The sequence below is a fragment of the Papio anubis genome, chromosome 1 (assembly GCF_008728515.1).
Source record: "Papio anubis isolate 15944 chromosome 1, Panubis1.0, whole genome shotgun sequence".
Taxonomy (NCBI): domain Eukaryota; kingdom Metazoa; phylum Chordata; class Mammalia; order Primates; family Cercopithecidae; genus Papio; species Papio anubis.
The window spans coordinates 33543449-33561465 of record NC_044976.1 but is presented as its reverse complement, the minus strand read 5'-3'; the positions used below and the strand labels follow the sequence as shown (position 1 = coordinate 33561465).

Here is an 18017-nt window from a genome sequence, read left to right as displayed (position 1 = left end):
CACCATTTTTCAAGAATACAATTATCATTAACTACAGTCACCATATTGTACAACAGACCTTCAATTCTTTGTAACTAAAAAATTTCATATCCTTCAGCCAAAATTCCCTGGCACCTTCCCCAACTACTTCCTCATGGTTTATGTTCTAATGAAATAAATTTAAAAAATAATAATCAAAATCTATCACTCAAAATAGCCCTGGGATAATTATTATTCTAACAATGACAACATAACTCAAAGATATATTTTTTAAATTCCCTTTTATAAATTCCTTCACAAAAGGCATTGAAAGTCACAAAAGCACCAATCTTATTTAATCAAATTTCATTTTCGAACAAAAATTGATATAAAATATCTTAATCTACACTTTAATCAATATACATGATTCTAAATGGCTTTTAGCCACACGTGAACAGTAAATAAGCACTCAGGAGATAAAAACTGATAGCACAGAAGCTATTCAAAAGAATGTGTAATTAATTTAAGAGATAGTCCCAAAACAAAAAGTTGCAGAAGTTTCTATTTTTCTTTTAAATAGTGGCAATTTTACAATAAAAATAGAAATTCCGAAGAAAACTGAAGTCAAATCTATATTTGCATACATAAGTTACAGTATATATTTAAGCTGCCTCAAATATAACCAAAATTTACTCTTTCAGTCATTTAAAAAAAATGAAGCATAAACGATGTACATACAACTAACTTCCAGAAAAACTTCTAACCACATTTAAATTTCTTTTAAACATCTCTTAACTGAACTAGGAGGAGGAGTATCTTTTTTTCCTCTCCAGGCAGACAAAGTGCAGCATCTGTGTGAGGAACTATAAACACTACTGCCTAAAGTAATAAATGAATCATGGTTTGAGTAGCCTGATTATAGAGTGTTTCAGAACAAGAGCATTATTCCTCTTTTTCTGACTTAAACTGTTTCTAACAATCACAAAATTAGTCAAAGTTATTTTGTATTCCTCAAATATATCAGGATGACCTTATTACAGTCATAAGGTCATACCCCTTTTTTGTTATTTAACATTCCAATGGACACAATGAGGTAGTTCAGAGATATTGAGAAAATAAAAATATATACACTGGAAGCCATTTAAGGTTAAGAAGAAAAGTATTAAATAAATTCAAATTACATAACAGGAAATATAACTTTAAATATTTGTTGGATTTAAGTATCTATTGCCTATAGTTATAAGATAAAATACTGCTGTAATACAATATCCCTAAATGTGCACTTTTTGTTATATTAGGCACTTCAACTAACAAGGATGGGAGAGCTGGTTTCAAAAACAATACATAAAAGTAACATTATTGAAAGCTAAAAAACAAGTTGAGCACCTAGCACCTGGAAGACTGAAAAGCAACAACTGAAAGCAGACAGAAAATAATATATTTCTCAAAAAAAAAAAAAAAAGGAGTAAATGTGGAGTATCAAACGTAATACATGGGCTAAGAACAAAGTATGCTGAGAGAAAGGAAAGAAATAAAAAAGATAATTTAGAATTCTGCTATACTTTGAGCAACTTGAACAAGTTTTCTTGGTGAGAGGAGGCGGTGGGCGGGCAGGTGGAACTGTATATCCAGTGAGGCACAGTGTGGAGCAGAATAGCTGAGTAGACCCTTTTCTCTGATAAGCAGTTTGCCCCTTCTGGAGGATTTTTTTACAACCAGAACAGGAAACTCGAACAGCTGTGGCTGGAACTGAAGGAAGCATTTTATTCATGCCAGATGACGCCAGTGAGGGCTGAAAGCCAGTAGTCAACTGTGGAGCTTAAAAAAAAAAAAAAAAAAAAAAAAAAAAATTGAAAGAAAAAAATGTTTTACTTTTTACCATGAATTTTAAGTAGACATTCTTTCTCTTCTAGAGCTAGTCTTGAAACCCAATAGTAATTATGCAATATACAATTTAAAGGCATCCTCAGTGGGTAGAGAGAGCTGTCTAGTTTATTAATACAAGCAGAATTTCTTCTCAATCATATTGGTCAGAATATACACAATCCATTTATTCAGGTCTGTTTCTTACCAAGAGGGCTGCCACTGACTGAAAACACAGCACTAATTTTCAGTTCCCCCTCTTGAGTTTTTTGCTGTTGGCCATGACTATACTCCTTTAAAGAAGAAAAAAATAAATAAATACATAGAGAAAAGAATAAATACCTAAAGACATCCAGACATTCAAGACATTTTACTACCACTATAAAGAGGTGGAAAATGTTTAAAACATTAATAAGAAATAATAAAATACAAAACAGCAAGCAAACTATAATTAAATATGGGTATAATATGTATATGCTAGGAGTGTAAGAAGGAAAAAATGAAAGTCTGTGACACTACTATTTATAAATTATTTTTGAAAAATCTTCTTTAATTTTATTAAAGTATTATGAGTTACTTTTTATTATAAAAGTAATACACAATCACTATAGAAAATTTAGATAAATAAAAATAAGAAAAAAATCTAATCATATTTTAATCATCCCAAAACAACCACTGTTATTCTTTGGGTATATTTCTTTCCAGTCTTTTCCCCACCTCAATACAGAGGTTTTATTTCTTAATAAGTTGTAATTATACTAAATATACCATTCTTATAAACTGATTTTTTGCTCATTTGAATCATTTGAACTTTTTGTATATTAATATATTACTCCAAAATAACTTATAATGGCTAAATATACCAGTGTTTCCAAAACTGAAGTCCAAGAATCCCTGAGGTCTACGTAGTCTGAAAATTCTAAAAGAATGCTATTTAAATTTTGTTTTTATTTCAATGATTTTTATGTGCACATACACATATTTTAAGTCATGGGTAACCACCATATAACTGAGTTCTACTACAACTTTTTAGTGCTGTTTGCTTTTTACAATTACAGGATTGCATTCTAAAATCATTACATAATAGATATAACTTTTATTTTAATTGTTTATCATATTGTTTATCATACTGAAACATGCAAAAACTCTGCAAGACCACTTATTCTTGGAATTCTGGAGTATCTCAGATATATCTCCTTTTTTGTGGTGGGGAGGTGTCGGCACATTACTCAAGTTTGAGACATACAAATATATATTATTTAAGAAACGTAACACATTACACAGAGATGTGACTGGGATGAGGTGAGTGAGGCACATGCCTCAGGTACAAAATTAAGGGGGCACCAAAACCTCAGTAATCAAGATAATATTTTAACACAGTATTTTTAAAAATCAAATTTATGCAAGGTCCATGACGAGCAAAATATCAAAATTTTAAAGAAATACCAAATCAATATTACTGATTTTTTCCTTCTGCCTCAGGCTCTAATGGCCCCACATGGCACTGAGATTGTATAACCACAACACAATGTTGGTCCATTTAATGTTTCCGCATATTCAGTACAATGAGCAATGCCACGATGAATATCTTTGTGAATATTCATACTCTTGTATTTAGGATTATCTCCCAAGAAAAGAATTCCTAAAGTGGAACTACTAGGTAAACAGGTACATAGTAAAGGTTCTTGATACATAATGACAGACTGTTTTCCTCCCCAAAAAATGTTCTTAATTATATTTACTCCAGTAATTTATGAAAAAACACCATTTAAAAGTATTTTCCCACTTTGTTTCAATTTGCAGCTATTTTTTAATGTTCATTTACAAAAAGTACATTATAATGGAACAGTATTAACTCTCAGTAGCATTTGTTATCAACATTTCCTCAATGTGTACTTTGAGTTAAAATTTTATATATTTATTTCCATTTTTATGTCAAAAATATCTGACAGTCTTTACCCTTGTGATTTCTTCTATCTCTTACAAAGTTTTATTTCCACATTAAAAGAATAAGAAAATAGTTTCGTTTTCATAATAATACAGTCCTTTAATCCAGGGGTCAGCAAACTTTATCTGTAAGGGGCCAGATAGCAAATACTTTTGACTTTGCAGGCCATATGGTCTCTGTCCCAACTACTCAATTCTCCTCTGATGGAGTAAAAGCACCCAGATAATATGTAAATGAATGAATGTGGCAATGTTCAAATAAAACTTTATTTATAAAAGCAGTGGGTGGAAAAACAAAAAAAATGAGGGGGTGGAGGGCTGGATTTGGCCCACCACTAATAATTTGCCAACCCCTGCTTTATTCCATTTGGAATTTACTCATTTTGATGTATAATGAACTTTTTTTTTTTCTTTTTTTCTTTTTGAGACAGAGTTTTGCTCTGTCACCCAGGCTAGCTCAACCTCGGCTCACTGCAACCTCTCCTCTCGGGTTCAAGTGATTCTCCTGCCTCAGCCTCACAAGTAGCTGAGATTACAGGGACCTGCCACCACGCCCAGCTAATTTTTGTATTTTTAGTAGAGATGGAGTTTCACCATGTTGGCCAGGCTGGTCTTGAACTCCTGACCTCAAGTGATCTACCCACCTCAGTCTCCCAAAGTGCTGGAATTACAGGCGTAAGCCACCACGCCCACCCCACCCCTTTTTCTTTCTCTAAACAGTGAATTCCTTTCATTTGCCACTGATAAATATATCAAATTCTTAAAAAATAATGTCTGTTTTTGGGCTATCTCTTCTATATCATTTTCAGTCTGACTAATCTTATCACATCATGCTATCCTAATGAAACTAACTGTAGAATGTTTATGGCCAGGCGTGGTGGCTCACACCTGTAATCCCAGCACCTTGGGAGGCCGAGCTCGGCGGATCACCTGAGGTTAGGAGTCTGAGACCAGCCTGGCCAACATGGTGAAACCCTGTTTCTACTAAAATTACAGAAATTAGCGGGACATGGCGCACGCCTGTAATCCCAGTTACTCAGGAGGCTGAGGCAGGAGAATCACTTGAACCCAGGGCGGGGGCGGGGCAAAGGTTACAGCGAGCCGATATTGCACCATTGCACTCCAGCCTGGGCAACAAGAGTGAAACTCCATCTTTTAAAAAAAAAAAAAAAAAAAAAGAAAGCAAGCAATGAATTATATGATGTTCATCCACTTAACAGTGTTTGCCCCTCTCAATCTCTCCATCCATTTTTTAGAATGTATGTGTAGTAAGTGTGTGTATGTGCATGCCTATAATTCTTCTACAAAACTTCGTAACCTAACTTGATATTTTCATCAGAACTGCATCAAATCTGAATCTCAATTTTTTTTTTGAGATGGAATTTCACTATTGTCCCACAAGTTGGGGTGCAATGGCACGATCTTAGCTCACTGCAGCCTCCACCTCCCAGGCTCGAGTGAGGCTCCTGCCTCAGCCTCCTGAGTAGCTGTGATTACAGGCGTGCACCACCACGCCCGGCTAATTTTTGTATTTTTTAGTAGAGACAGGGTTTCATCATGTTGGCCAGGCTGGTCTTGAACTCCTGACCTCAAGTGATTCACCTCACTTGGCCTCCCAAATTGTTAGGATTACAGGCGTGATCATGATTATAGGATTACACCCGGCCTTAAATCTTAATTTAAAAATAACTGACATCTTCATATTTCTTATATTTAAAAAGATGGTTTCTTCATTATTTCAAGTTATATTTGATGTAAGTACTGGTTGCTGCTGGGAATAGTGTATCTTTTTCATTATATCATCTAACTAGGAAGTTTACAGAAATATTGGTATAATTCAACTACGTACTCCACTAAATTTTCATGAATTCTATTAATTCTTTCATAAATATTAATAGCAAGTGATAATTTTATTTCCCTTTTTCCATTATTTTTTCTTTTAATTTCTTTAACATGGATTGGAGTAAAAATCCAACAAGAGTTAAATAATAACGATGACATCTGCAACTTGTATTCTTTTAGTAATATTAACAGAAAGTTTGCATCATTTTACTTGAACTTCAATAACTTACTGATCTGAAGTAGTAGTTCCTTATCATGATCAAGAAAAAAATCTATTGTAAGAAATGGCTGAATTACATGAGATGTCTTTTGGCATCTAATAAAGTGACTATTGCAGATACTCCTATTTGACCTGCTGATGAAATGTATGTATTAAAAGATTTTCTAACATCAACTAATCATGACATTCCTTCACTATATAGTGTATTAAAGAAAATTTCCTTAAATATTTTTATTTTAATCTCAGAAAACTCCAGAAACAACCAATACTCATTGGCATACATTAATGGTCTCCAGTCAGCTCTCTTAGTCTCTGTGATGGCTATTGCAAACTTCTGTTGGATTCCTTTAGCCTTGAGTACATATTATTTATGTAATACAGTAAAATAGTATACATCTTAAGTACTGTCTGTATGGTCCACAATGCCTTCAAGGCACAATCATGTTTGGTTTATGTTTGTATCCTCCCATGATCACTAATTCCACAAGTATTTGATAAATCAATGACTAGCAAATAACAAATAAATATTTTCTGAGAAGTAAACATCTAATTGGTACCCCAAAGCTTTCAGAAGCAGAAAAACACATGTCAAAACAAAACAAAACAAATCCTATACCAATACCTTTACTTTCTTAGTTTACTACAAATGAAGACCAATATTAATATCCCATGAAAGTATTTTAGAAATGAGTAAGTTTCTATTGCCAAATTAACTCAACACGGCTAAAACAAAGCCCCAACATTTGAATTATCACATTTTCTTCCCAAAACTGTATGAATCACTATTATGACAATTAGTTCATTTGCTTTCCCATTTTAATTGAGTTCTTTCAATGAGAGACTACACATTAGCTCTCCCTCTATCATTATGAGCAAGAAGAAAAAGAAATCATGATTTTAATGTAGTATTTACTGAATGTACAGATTTTAGAACCTACAGAAAAGGGAAATGAGGAAAATGAGGTCTCTGGCTCTGTTTAAAGTATCTATTTTGAAACCTTCTCTAGGTATTTTAAAAATTAAACAACTTTTATTTACAGAAAGATTAGTACACTAAAAAAAAAAAAAAATACTTTGATTATGACCCCAGATTGACTCCTTCCTGGCCATGAGGCCTGAGTAACTAAATCTCTGTATCTCTCAGCTCTCTCATCTACAAATGTTAACATCCTTTACTCTGGCCATCTTAAATAGCAGGTTGTTAGGAGAATTAAGCAACAGAGTACATGTAAAAGCATCTGTAACTGTAAAAGTACTACAGAAAACATTATAGAAACATGCAATAGAATTAGAACGAAGAAATGAAACTGAGAGACCCAATGACATCATGCCAGTAATAGAGGCAGGAGGACAGACGATGACTGGCAAATCCAGAATATCATAACTGAAGAAATAACCAAGAGCAAATGGGTAGAGGAAGTTAAATACATATACACACATGTCAGCACCTTGTTTATACAGGAAAGTAAAGAAATTAGGACCAAAATGAATTGTGTAAAAAAGAGAATTAGCAAGTGAGCTAAAAGCAAAACTACCTAAATTAAGCACAAAGAAAAGCCAAGGAAGTTTTGAAAAGGTGCCATAAACTAAAGCTATGATTGTATTGAACCATGAAAAAAGTTACTGGTAACTGGATGGTCAAAAGTAAACGCTGACCACAACTGTAAAATCTATCGGTATTTTATGAGAGGCTAATAGTACTTTTTTGAGACTAATAAAATAATACACTAGAGTTCCCTTTTCCAGTACATGGGAAATGAATAAAAGTAATAAGTTATGCAACACTGAAAGGCGATACTCCTCTAAAAGAAAGAGGGAAGGTGGAAAAGGGTGTGGAAAAGACAAGAAAAAGAAAAGAAGGAAAGAATCATGTATCTAGTTTAAAACATGAGCTGCTCTGGGGGGATTTCTAGAAGAATTATCAAAGGTCTGATCCTATAGGACTGGTATGGCTGACAACAAAAAGGACTCCTCAGGGAAAACCTAGCTCTATCCACTCACATACTGCAAGTGCCTTATTGTGGGGTCAGGGTAAAGAATGTTTTTGGATCTTATGCCCAGGATCTACTCACATTACTGCTTAATTCTCAAGTCCAATCAATCAGGGAGGGAGTCTTTGGGGAAGTTCTTCTCCATAATCATGATGAAACTTCATATTCATATTCAGTATTTTATAACACATTTTATAATTCTGAATAAGTATATAAAAATCTAAGTGTTTCTATCTGTTCCATCCTATTTATATTCTCTAGCCAATGGAACCTCTGACTGTTTTGAAAACAACAATACTAATAACCTTCTCAGTGTTCTCTACCCCTACTGTATTTGGTTTATGCTTCAAGTGCCTTTTTGTCCCAGGGAAGTGTCACATGGGTCAAGTACAAAAGAAAGAGATGATTTTGGTACCCTGCCAGCATACCCACATTGGGGCAGGAGAAGAGATACAAGATCTGCCCTTCATATAGACATAGTTGTAGTCTTCTGAAGGATATACTGCCACATGAACTTTCCCCAGGTGTTGAGACATCTATTTATCCCTAATTCTGTGCTCACAGAAGTTAGAGACAAGCCTGTGCAACTTACTCTACCAAAAAAAAAAAAAATTATTATTTTTATTGTTTTTTTTTTGAGATGGAGTCTCACTCTGTCATCCAGGCTGGAGGGCAGTGGTGCAATCTCGACTCGTTGCAACCTCCACCTCCTGGGTTCAAGTGATTCTCCTCCCTCAGCCTCCGAAGTAGCTGGAATTACAGGCACCCGCCACCATGCCTGGCTAATTTTCTGTATTTCTAATAGAGATGGGATTTCACCAGGTTGGTCAGGGTGGTCTGGAACTCCTGACCTCAAGTGATTGGCTGGCTTCAGCCTGCAAAGTGCTGGGATGACAGGCATGAGCCACCACTTCGGGCCCCTCTACCAAATTTTTTTTTAATTCGCCAGTGTGGTGGTACACGCCTGTGGTCCCAGCTACTTGAGAGGCTGAGCTGGGAAGTTCACTCCAGCCTGGGAGGTTGAGGCTGCAGTGAGCAGTGATTGCACCACTGCATTCCAGCCTGGGCAACAGAGCAAGACCTTGTCTCAAAAAAAAAAAAAAAAAAAAGAAAAGAAAAGAAAAGAAAAAAAAAACAAAAAGAAAGAAAGAAAAGAAGAAGAAAGCACTTTCACAGAAGTCTGACAGTCTCAAACCCTCTAATACAAACAGAAAGATAGGAAAATATAAGCTTCCCCCAGATTAAATGTCATTTCAGAAAAACAGCCAATTCATACCATCTGTACAAAACACAGATACCCTCAAATAATTGCTGCTATTGCATACTCGTCCCTTGGACCCCTTCTTGCACTTCAAAATGATTGCAGCATCTGATATAACTTTTTCCTTCTATTCCAACAATAGCAACATCATTAACTGCATGGATAGCTTAGCTGACTTCAGGACCTCACAGTTACAAGATCTCTATGATTTTATCTCCAGAGCAACCTTGAAATAGCAGAGTTCTACCTTCACTCTTATTACTCACAGATCTCAAACTTGGAATCACGTATCATTCATCAAAGCCTCCTTTACCTTCTATCCACTAATCCAATGAACTGGTTCTTCAATCAATTAACCCTTCCAAAGATGATCTGTCCATTAACCCCTCCTGAAAAATATTTAAATCCATATATAGCCTGTACTTCATTAGCATTAACTGCAAAAGGCTTACTATCCTACATAAACTTGGTTGCACCACAAACCCATAAACTACCATAAACCTTCAACCATATCTGCTGTATACTTCTCAAATCCTTGCGCTAAAATGCATTGCAAAAATCACAGTGGTGTTAAGAAACACAGATGATTAAAAGCCTTAATTACTACTCAGGAAAAGTTTCATACAGCTCATTAATGCCTTATATGGTAATTCAAATAGCCTCAACCTTCTTTAAGAGTTTCCTTTCACCCTGTCAACAAACTATTTCACTTCTTAAGCACTTCCTCTCTCAAATGAATAATTCAATGTGTGGAACAAAAAGAAGGGGGGGAAAAAAGGTGAAATGTTTACTTGAGCATTGTCAGGTTCATCTTTAATTTTGTCTAGTAGTCCCTGCCGTGGTGCCATTGCTTTGTCATACTCATCATCCAAAGGTTCTTCTTTAATTCTAATATTTGATGCAAAGGAATTCCCCAGTTCCGAACCAATGGATTCTTTATTGGCAAATGGGTAGCTGGAATCCTAAAACACAATATAAAGGATTAATAAATATTCAGATTTAAAAATGATTCCTCTTCAGGTTTAACACCCAAAGAAAAGCTCATTGGAAATGAAGAACTCTATGGACATTCATTAGCGTCCCTATGCCTAAAAGTAAATGTGTTATATGTCTAAATACCAAATACAAACAAAGACCCTAAGAGTTGAGGCTTTTTAGAATGTCTCCAATGATGACCTTACACAAATATTAAGCAAATAAAAAAAAAAAAAATCAGTGCTCTACCTAATACATTGTTAGAATTTAGAAAGTGACATAAAGAAAACTTTGACACTTGTCACAGTTACAGCAATCTACATACACACTGAAAACTTACCCTAAAGTTTGTTTCTGGGGTTTGTGGTAAATGGGTATGTAATGTTTCTTCAACTTGATTAGCTATTGAAAGGAAAAAAAAACAAACAAACACATGTATATGAATAACAAATCTTATAAAGAGTGACCTAAAAAGCTATCATTTGATAACCACCTCTCTTTTCCAACAAAGATGCTCGTTAGAGTGAATTGGGTCCCAAAAACACCCAAAAGGTATTTTCACTCGAAGTTCTGCACAATCTGGCCCCACCTAACTTTTAGCCTTACCCTACATTTTTTCCTTGCTCAAACCTAAAAAAAAACAATTATTTTTGCTCTGAAAATTACTTGTGTTTGTTCTCCCCCACTTCTACTTATTCTGTTCCAAGTCCCCTCTGTCTATCCTAATCTTTATAGTTTTCCAGACTCAGCTCAGTCAAAAATTCACCTCTCCTCTATAAAACCCTCCCTGTTCAATAAGTTAAAAATCATCTCTCTTCTAAGAATCCCTAAAACACACTGTTTCAGTTATTTGAAAGATATCTTCTTGAACTGCCTTATGACAAGCTCTTCTACCATTGTCTTTAACTGTAAATTAAATCTTATGCTATTCCACTGGACACTGGCACTTCTACTGCCAGACCTGTCTTGTCCCCATTCTACTACTAGACATTATGTTCCTTGAGAAACATGACTCTCATACCCCAAGAAGGGATACTGGAAATATATACTGAATTATAGAGAAAAACATAGTATATCCTCGCACAGCCTTGTACATACTCAAAAGCTGTCTCTTTAACGATACTGGTTTGTTCTTTCTACCATACATTTCCTAGCATTGTTAGAAGAAATACAAGGACTGGTATAGAATACTCGCTTTCCTTCACAGCTAGTGAACGTTTATTGAATAATTACTATTTTACTACACTAGGTTAGGCCCCAAGAATACAAAGATGAGTAAGATAAAATCTGGCCCTCAACTCCTACACTAGTAGGTAAGGTAAAACAAATACAGAACTATAATACTGTGTGATAAGTACTATAAATAAATAATGAGGCATGAAAACGCTGTGGAAATATAGATAAGGAAACAATTCATTCTTGATGTAGAGCAGTTAGAATGATGACAGAGTAGAAGAGGTTTATGAGTTAGGCATTGCTGGATAAGAAGTACTTTCACAAGCAAATATACAGAGAGAAAATGACATGCAGGCAAATGGAATAGCAGGAGGAAAGGAAGGCACAGAAGGAAATACATGATATATTCAAGAATGTTAACTACAGCTAAAGTATAGGGTACACCGGGCAAAGAGGCTCAGGAGAAACCTCAAGAAACTTCTAAAACATAAATTAGAATTTTTTTTTTTAAAAAACCTCCCTTTCAGATAGAGGTGAGAGTTTATAAACAAAAAATTAAATTAAATTTTAAAAATAAAATAAAAACTCCCTAATTTGGACTAAGTGGTGAGACAGCAGTTTGAATTAGTGCTTACAGCACAAAGAAGTTAAATCCAACTTCAGGTTCCAATGTTCAACCAAAGAAAATGAACAGGTGATTCAAGTATCTTGCCTTTCTCATCAAAACATTGCAACCAGGGGAGGGAGAAATGAGGTTTAGAGCTATTTTCAACCATTTATACCATTACCAAAAGTTACTGGGAGAAATTCAGTCACTCTGCAAAGAACAAGGACAAAAGAAAAATGACAAGCTTACAATGAATTTAACCGTTCATACTTCACTTAACATCAAAAGTAGTAAAAGTTATATATTATGATCAGTAATTTTTAATTGTGTTTTATGGTTCTAATTCCAACAATTATTACCTGCTTTATCAAAAAAACTGCTTTTCAACCTTGAATCCAAATCTTTATGGGGTTTATCCAACCGTTTTTCACGTTCATAAGTTAGGTCTCTATTTTTCTCCTTTCCAGAAAATGTCTCTTTGCTGTTTTCTCTTACTAGACTAAAATCTTTCCGTATTGATTTAAAGACAGAAACCTGATCAAACTGTTTAGGAAAGTCTTTTTTTAACTTATTTTGAATTTGTATTTCATTTTCATTGTCTGATTCATGCTGTGTGACTCTTCTCTCTACTTCCAAGCTATCATCAGTATGAATTGAAGACACAAGATTGTCCTTTGAACTAAAATCCTGTTCATCCTCATTGTCACTACCAACGACTGGAATTCCTGCAAGATCCCCAGAGTTCAAAAAATAATCATCTTCATCCAGCAATGAATTTTCAGATCCTGTTTGATTCGGCATTCCATAAGACATGCTGTCAAGGGTAGGAGTTAAGTTGTGGTCTATATCTTCAGACATTTCTGTATCCATGATACCACCACCTTAAAAAGTAAAATACTGTTTAGACAAACGATAGTGCTAAAGACCACAATGATAAGGTCAGTTTGGTATTTAACCAAATAAATATTTTTTCAAACATAATACAGATATTACCATAGTATTCATTTAACACTTTGATATGGGTGTGACAGATATGACTATTCTTATCTGACAGTTAAGGAAACGAGGAGCCAAAACTTGAGAAACTACTTCAGGTTAGAAAAGAAAGCTGTGAGATATAGAGAAAAGAGCACCAACTTCAGAATCAGACATATCTGTGTTGAAATCAAAGCATGATCCTGAAAATCGATGTAATCCTGAAAAGTAAACTCTCAGAGTCTATCTATACAACAGCATAATACTCACCTTGGAGATTAATTTGTGGTGAGGATTAGTGATAGTATGTATAAAAGACCTACTAACACAATGACTGACAAATAGAAGGGAATATAAAATGGTATTTATAATTATTATGGCGATTATTCAGGTAAAACTGAGATCAGCACTCAGGTCCTTTGGTCTGAGTCCCATTTTCTCTGCACTAATATTAACAAACACTTATGGCAGTTAATATTTAAACATAAAAATAAATTTTCTCCAACCTAGAATAAAAAATTATTTACTGTTCAAAACTACTAATATATACTAATCTCTCCCATTCCAAAACAAAACAAAGCAACCCCCTAGCCCTACAATGCCCTCATTCATCTTCCCTTCACAAACTTGTAGGAAAAAAATTCTACATAGTTTGCTTCTACTTCACCTCTATCCATTAACCCTTTGAGCTTAATACAATCAGCTCCCAACTTTCCACTGGAACTTTTCTCATTAACATCATCAATGATGTCCCAATGCTCAAAGCGAATTGACTTTTTTCAATCCCTAAGTGGCATATCCCTCATGGATAAAATTCCTTTGGATTCTTTGGTACTCTTATTTCTTCTTACTTTCCTTAATTGCCTTATTAATTTATTTTACACTCCTCTTCTTCTGTTCACATGGCTTCAATATTAGTTTCTCTGCAAGATTCCCATTCTCTTTACTTTCACACTCAGACTGAGCTATTTTGTTCACCTCCATAACACTTACCTTTGCTATTGACTTCCTAAGCACTTAAGCTTAGACCTTTCTTCCAGGATTTCGGAAGTCTACATTCAACTAGCTCCTACACGTTCTCCAACTTAGCATCTCTAAAATCAAAACTCATCATGTTCCCTCCCATTCCAAGCACATGCTTCTTATAATTCCCTCAGATGGTTAACAGATTCACCAAACCAGCAGGTGCTCAAGATTCCCCCCTGGACAAATTCTGTCAACTTTACTTCTTATCTCCCTCAAATCCATCTTTTCCACTTAGCACCTAGATCTAATACTCCACATCTCCTGCTGGATTCTACAATACCTTCAAAGGTATACTAATTCAATCCACATGTATACTCAGGAAGCAACCATACCCTTATAAACTCTATGCCCAGACCACATTTAATTGGTCCATCAGCAAACAAACTGGAACTGATAAAAACAGAGTGAGGCGAAGACTAAAAATATTAGTGGCATTAGCATCCTTGCTCTGATTTGTTCCTGAAGCCCGGTTACATCCTTCATGTGGCTGGTTCTTCAACCCTTCTCTGGATGCCATAAATCCCATAAATTCCTCTTAAGTTGATTTAAGTTGGATTATCTGTAATCAGGCCCCAACTGATACAGAATCCAAAGGAAAGCTTTCCTGGGCCAGGCACAGTGGCTCACACCTATAATCTTAGCACTTTGGGAGGCCGAGGCCAGAGGACTGTTCGAGGCCAGGAGTTCAAGACCAGCCTGGGCAACATAGCAAAAGCCCATCTCTACAAAAAAAATTTTTTTTTTTTTAATCAGCCAGGTGTAATGGTACACACATGCAGTCCTAGCTACTCAGGAGGCTGAGGAAGGAGGATCATTTGAACCCAAGAATTTGAGGCTACAGCAAGCTATAATTGTGCCACTGCACTCCAGCCAGGGTGATGTGACAGGGCAATCCTCTGTTTCTTTTTTTTTTTTTTTTCTGAGCTTTGCTCAGGTTGCTCTCTTCCTTAATGACACCAGAATTACCTTTCCAAAATATAAGTCATTTCACATTACACCCTCCCTTGAGATTCTTCAATAGCTCCCCACTGCCTGAAGTATTCATTCATTCAGTACATATTTATTAGGAAACCACCCTGTGATAGATATTGTGCTAGGTTCTAGGGATAAAATGATGAAAGAGATAGGTATGACTCTTCCTCCTCACAGAGCTAGAAAAAATAAACAGAAATTAGAAACAGTATGAGGGTAAATAATTTGAGTCCATGTCAAAGGGAAGGAGAGAAAAGTTTGTTTATATCATAAGAACGTTTGCTAATAAACATAGAGGCAATAAGATTTGGAAAAATTGTTTATACTTTCTAAAATAATCAAATGAGACAACAGATAGTAAAACAGATGCTAAAATTTTATGAGATGTATGCTGAAGAACTTACAGGTGAGTCATCTCAACATTTCATCATAAGTAACTGACCACATAGCACGTGCTCTGTAATTTTTCATGAATGAAAAATTAGGCATTTTATGTAGTCAGAACATTGAGTTCTACAGTACATGAGAAGTCAATACTAAGAAGTAATATTGTAAGCAACTTTCCATATCACTACATTTACTTAGTTAGTTAGTTGGTTCATTTTTTGGGACAGGATCTGGCTCTGTCAACCAGGCTGTCGTGCAGTGGCATGATCTCAGCTTATTACAACCTCCGCCCTGGGACTCAAGCAATCCTCCCACCTCAGCCTCGAGTAGCTGGGATTACAGGCGCACGCCACCACATCCAGCTAATCTTTGTATTTTTTGTAGAGACCCAGTTTGGTCTTGAACTCCTGAGCTCAAGCAATCTGCCCACCTCAGTCTGCCAAACTGCTGGGATTACAGGCATGAGCCACTGCACCCAGCCCCTTATCACTACATTTAAATTCAGGATATAGTATTTGAAGAAAAGGGTAGTCATATCGAAAAATGAGATCCCTAACTCACATCAAAAAAATTTTACACATGTATCTAAGTTTAGGCATAAAGAAATAAAACAGTAATATTAAATATAAACTATAGAAGAATTATTTTAATAATATTAAAGAAACAATGGAAGAATTATTTTTGAGTCACAGAGACAAGCCTTTCTAATAATGACCAAAAATAATCCAGAATAAAAGATCAAGTTATAAATAAAAATATAAAGGATCAAATGTGACTTTAAAACTGGCTAGAGATGAGAAAACACAAACCAAATCAAAAAGATAAAAAAATAAACTGATTTAAAAGGTTTTATTTCCCCGGGCATGGTGGCTCAAGCCTGTCATCCCAGCACTTTGGGAGGCTGAGGCAAGCAGATCACAAGGTCAGGACTTAGAGGTCAGCCTGACCAACATGATGAAACCCCGTCTCTACTAAACATACAAAAATTAGCTGGGCATGGTGACGCGCGCCTGTAATCCCAGCTACTCAGGAGGCTGAGGCAGAAGAATTGCTTGAACCAGGGAGGCAGAGGTTACAGTGAGCCAAGATCGCACTCACTCCAGCCTGGGCGACAGAGTGAGACTCCGTCTCAAAAAAAAAAAAAAAAAAAATTTTTATTTCATTTTATATCACAAAGGGTAATTTCCTTAAAAGATAAAGATAGGACCTATAGTTCAGTAAAGATATAGACAAACAACCAAATACATATATAAAAGCAAAGGGCTCAAACAAACTTTTCAGGGACAGTAAAATACTAAGGTTCAACAAGAAAAATGCAAACTAATAAAACAATGAGATATCATGTTCACACAGTAAGTTGGTAATAACAAAAAGTTTTGATAAGTCTTGCAGCTGGCCGGGCGCGGTGGCTCATGCCTGTAATCCCAGCACTTTGGGAGGCCAAGGCAGGCGGATCATGAGGTCAGGAGATCGAGACCATCTTGGCTAACATGATGAAACCCCGTCTCTACTAAAAATACAAAAAAAATTAGCTGGGCGCGGTGGTGGGCACCTGTAGTCCCAGCTACTCAGGAGGCTGAGCCAGAAGAATGGTGTGAACCCGAGACACGGAGATTGCAGTGAGCCGAGATCGCACCACTGCACTCCAGTCTGGGCGACAGAGCTAGACTCTGTCTCCAAAAAAAAAAAAAAAAAGAAAAAGAAAAGTCTCGCAGCTATGCTATAGGCCAAAATTGGGAAACTATGGCCCAAGACTAAAATACATACAAAGAAAGTTCAAAATATTTACCATCTGGCCCTTAACAGAAAAACGTTTGCCTACTCCTGCAGTCAAATGCTACTGGTAGGAATGCAAACTGGTACAAAACTAATAAACGGCAATTAAGTAATATTTTTGATACTTTGAATACACAGAACTCTTGACCCAACCATTCAATTTTTTTTTTTTTTTTTTTGAGACAAAGTTTCACTCTGTCACCCAGGCTGGAATGCAGTGGTGCCATCTTGGCTTACCGCAACCTCTGCCTCCCGGGTTCAAGTGATTCTCCTGTCTCAGCCTCCTGAGTAGCTGGTATTACAGGCACCTGCCACCATGCCCGGCTAATTTTTTTTATTTTTAGTAGAGACAAGGTTTCGCCATGTTGGCCAGGCTGGTCTCAAACTCCTGACCTCAGGTGATCCACCCGCCTTGGCCTCCCAAAGTGCTGGGATTATAGGCGTTAGACACCATGCTCAGCCCAACAATTCAACTTTTACAAATTCATCCTGCAAATATAATCTCACAAGACAGTGATGAAAAAGAGCATTTATAGCAGAAAAAGACTGAAAATAGCATATGTGTTCATCAGTGAGGCTAACTTAATTATAGCACACACCTCTAATGGAATATTATATAGCTGTTAAACAGAATGAGGTAGCTTTATGAATTCCCAAGATATGTTAAGTGAAAAAATTTTTTTAAATCTTTGAAATGCACTGGAGATTTACAGCTTTCTCAGAGATGTCAATTTCTTTTCTTTTTTTTTTTTTCTATCTTTCTTTTCTTGAGACAGAATCTTGCTGTCACCCAGGCTGGAGTGCAGTGGCATGATCACGGCTCACTGCAGTCTCAACCTCCTGGGCTCAGGTGATCCTCCCATCTCAGCCTCCCAAAAAGCTAAGACCACAGATGTACGTCACCACATTCAGCTAATTCTTTTTTTATTTTTTGTGGAGACGGGAGTTTCGCTACATTGCCCAGGCTGGTCTCAAACTCATGGGCTCAAGCACTCTTCCTGTCTTGACCTCCCAAGGTTCTGGGATTACATGAGCCACAGA

At 35.9% G+C, this 18017-nt stretch overlaps 1 protein-coding gene across 8 annotated transcripts in view; it reads right to left on the bottom strand.

Moving 5' to 3' along the window:
* Positions 1-18017, bottom strand: part of ZMYM4 (zinc finger MYM-type containing 4) — a 159101-nt gene that overhangs the window by 48957 nt on the left and 92127 nt on the right. For 4 of the 8 annotated variants that reach the window (XM_003891571.5, XM_009204639.4, XM_017959592.3 and 1 more), the window contains 5 exons: positions 12200-12721; positions 10398-10459; positions 9874-10044; positions 2030-2114; positions 1521-1776 (listed from right to left, as the gene is read on the bottom strand). In XM_003891571.5, the coding sequence (XP_003891620.2) occupies positions 1521-1776; positions 2030-2114; positions 9874-10044; positions 10398-10459; positions 12200-12721 (1096 nt within the window). Of the gene's footprint in view, positions 1-1520; positions 1777-2029; positions 2115-9395; positions 9472-9873; positions 10045-10397; positions 10460-11868; positions 12051-12199; positions 12722-18017 lie in introns of those variants that run through there. The other 4 variants (XM_021944064.2, XM_021944085.2, XM_021944029.2 and 1 more) reach the window with 3 other exon arrangements.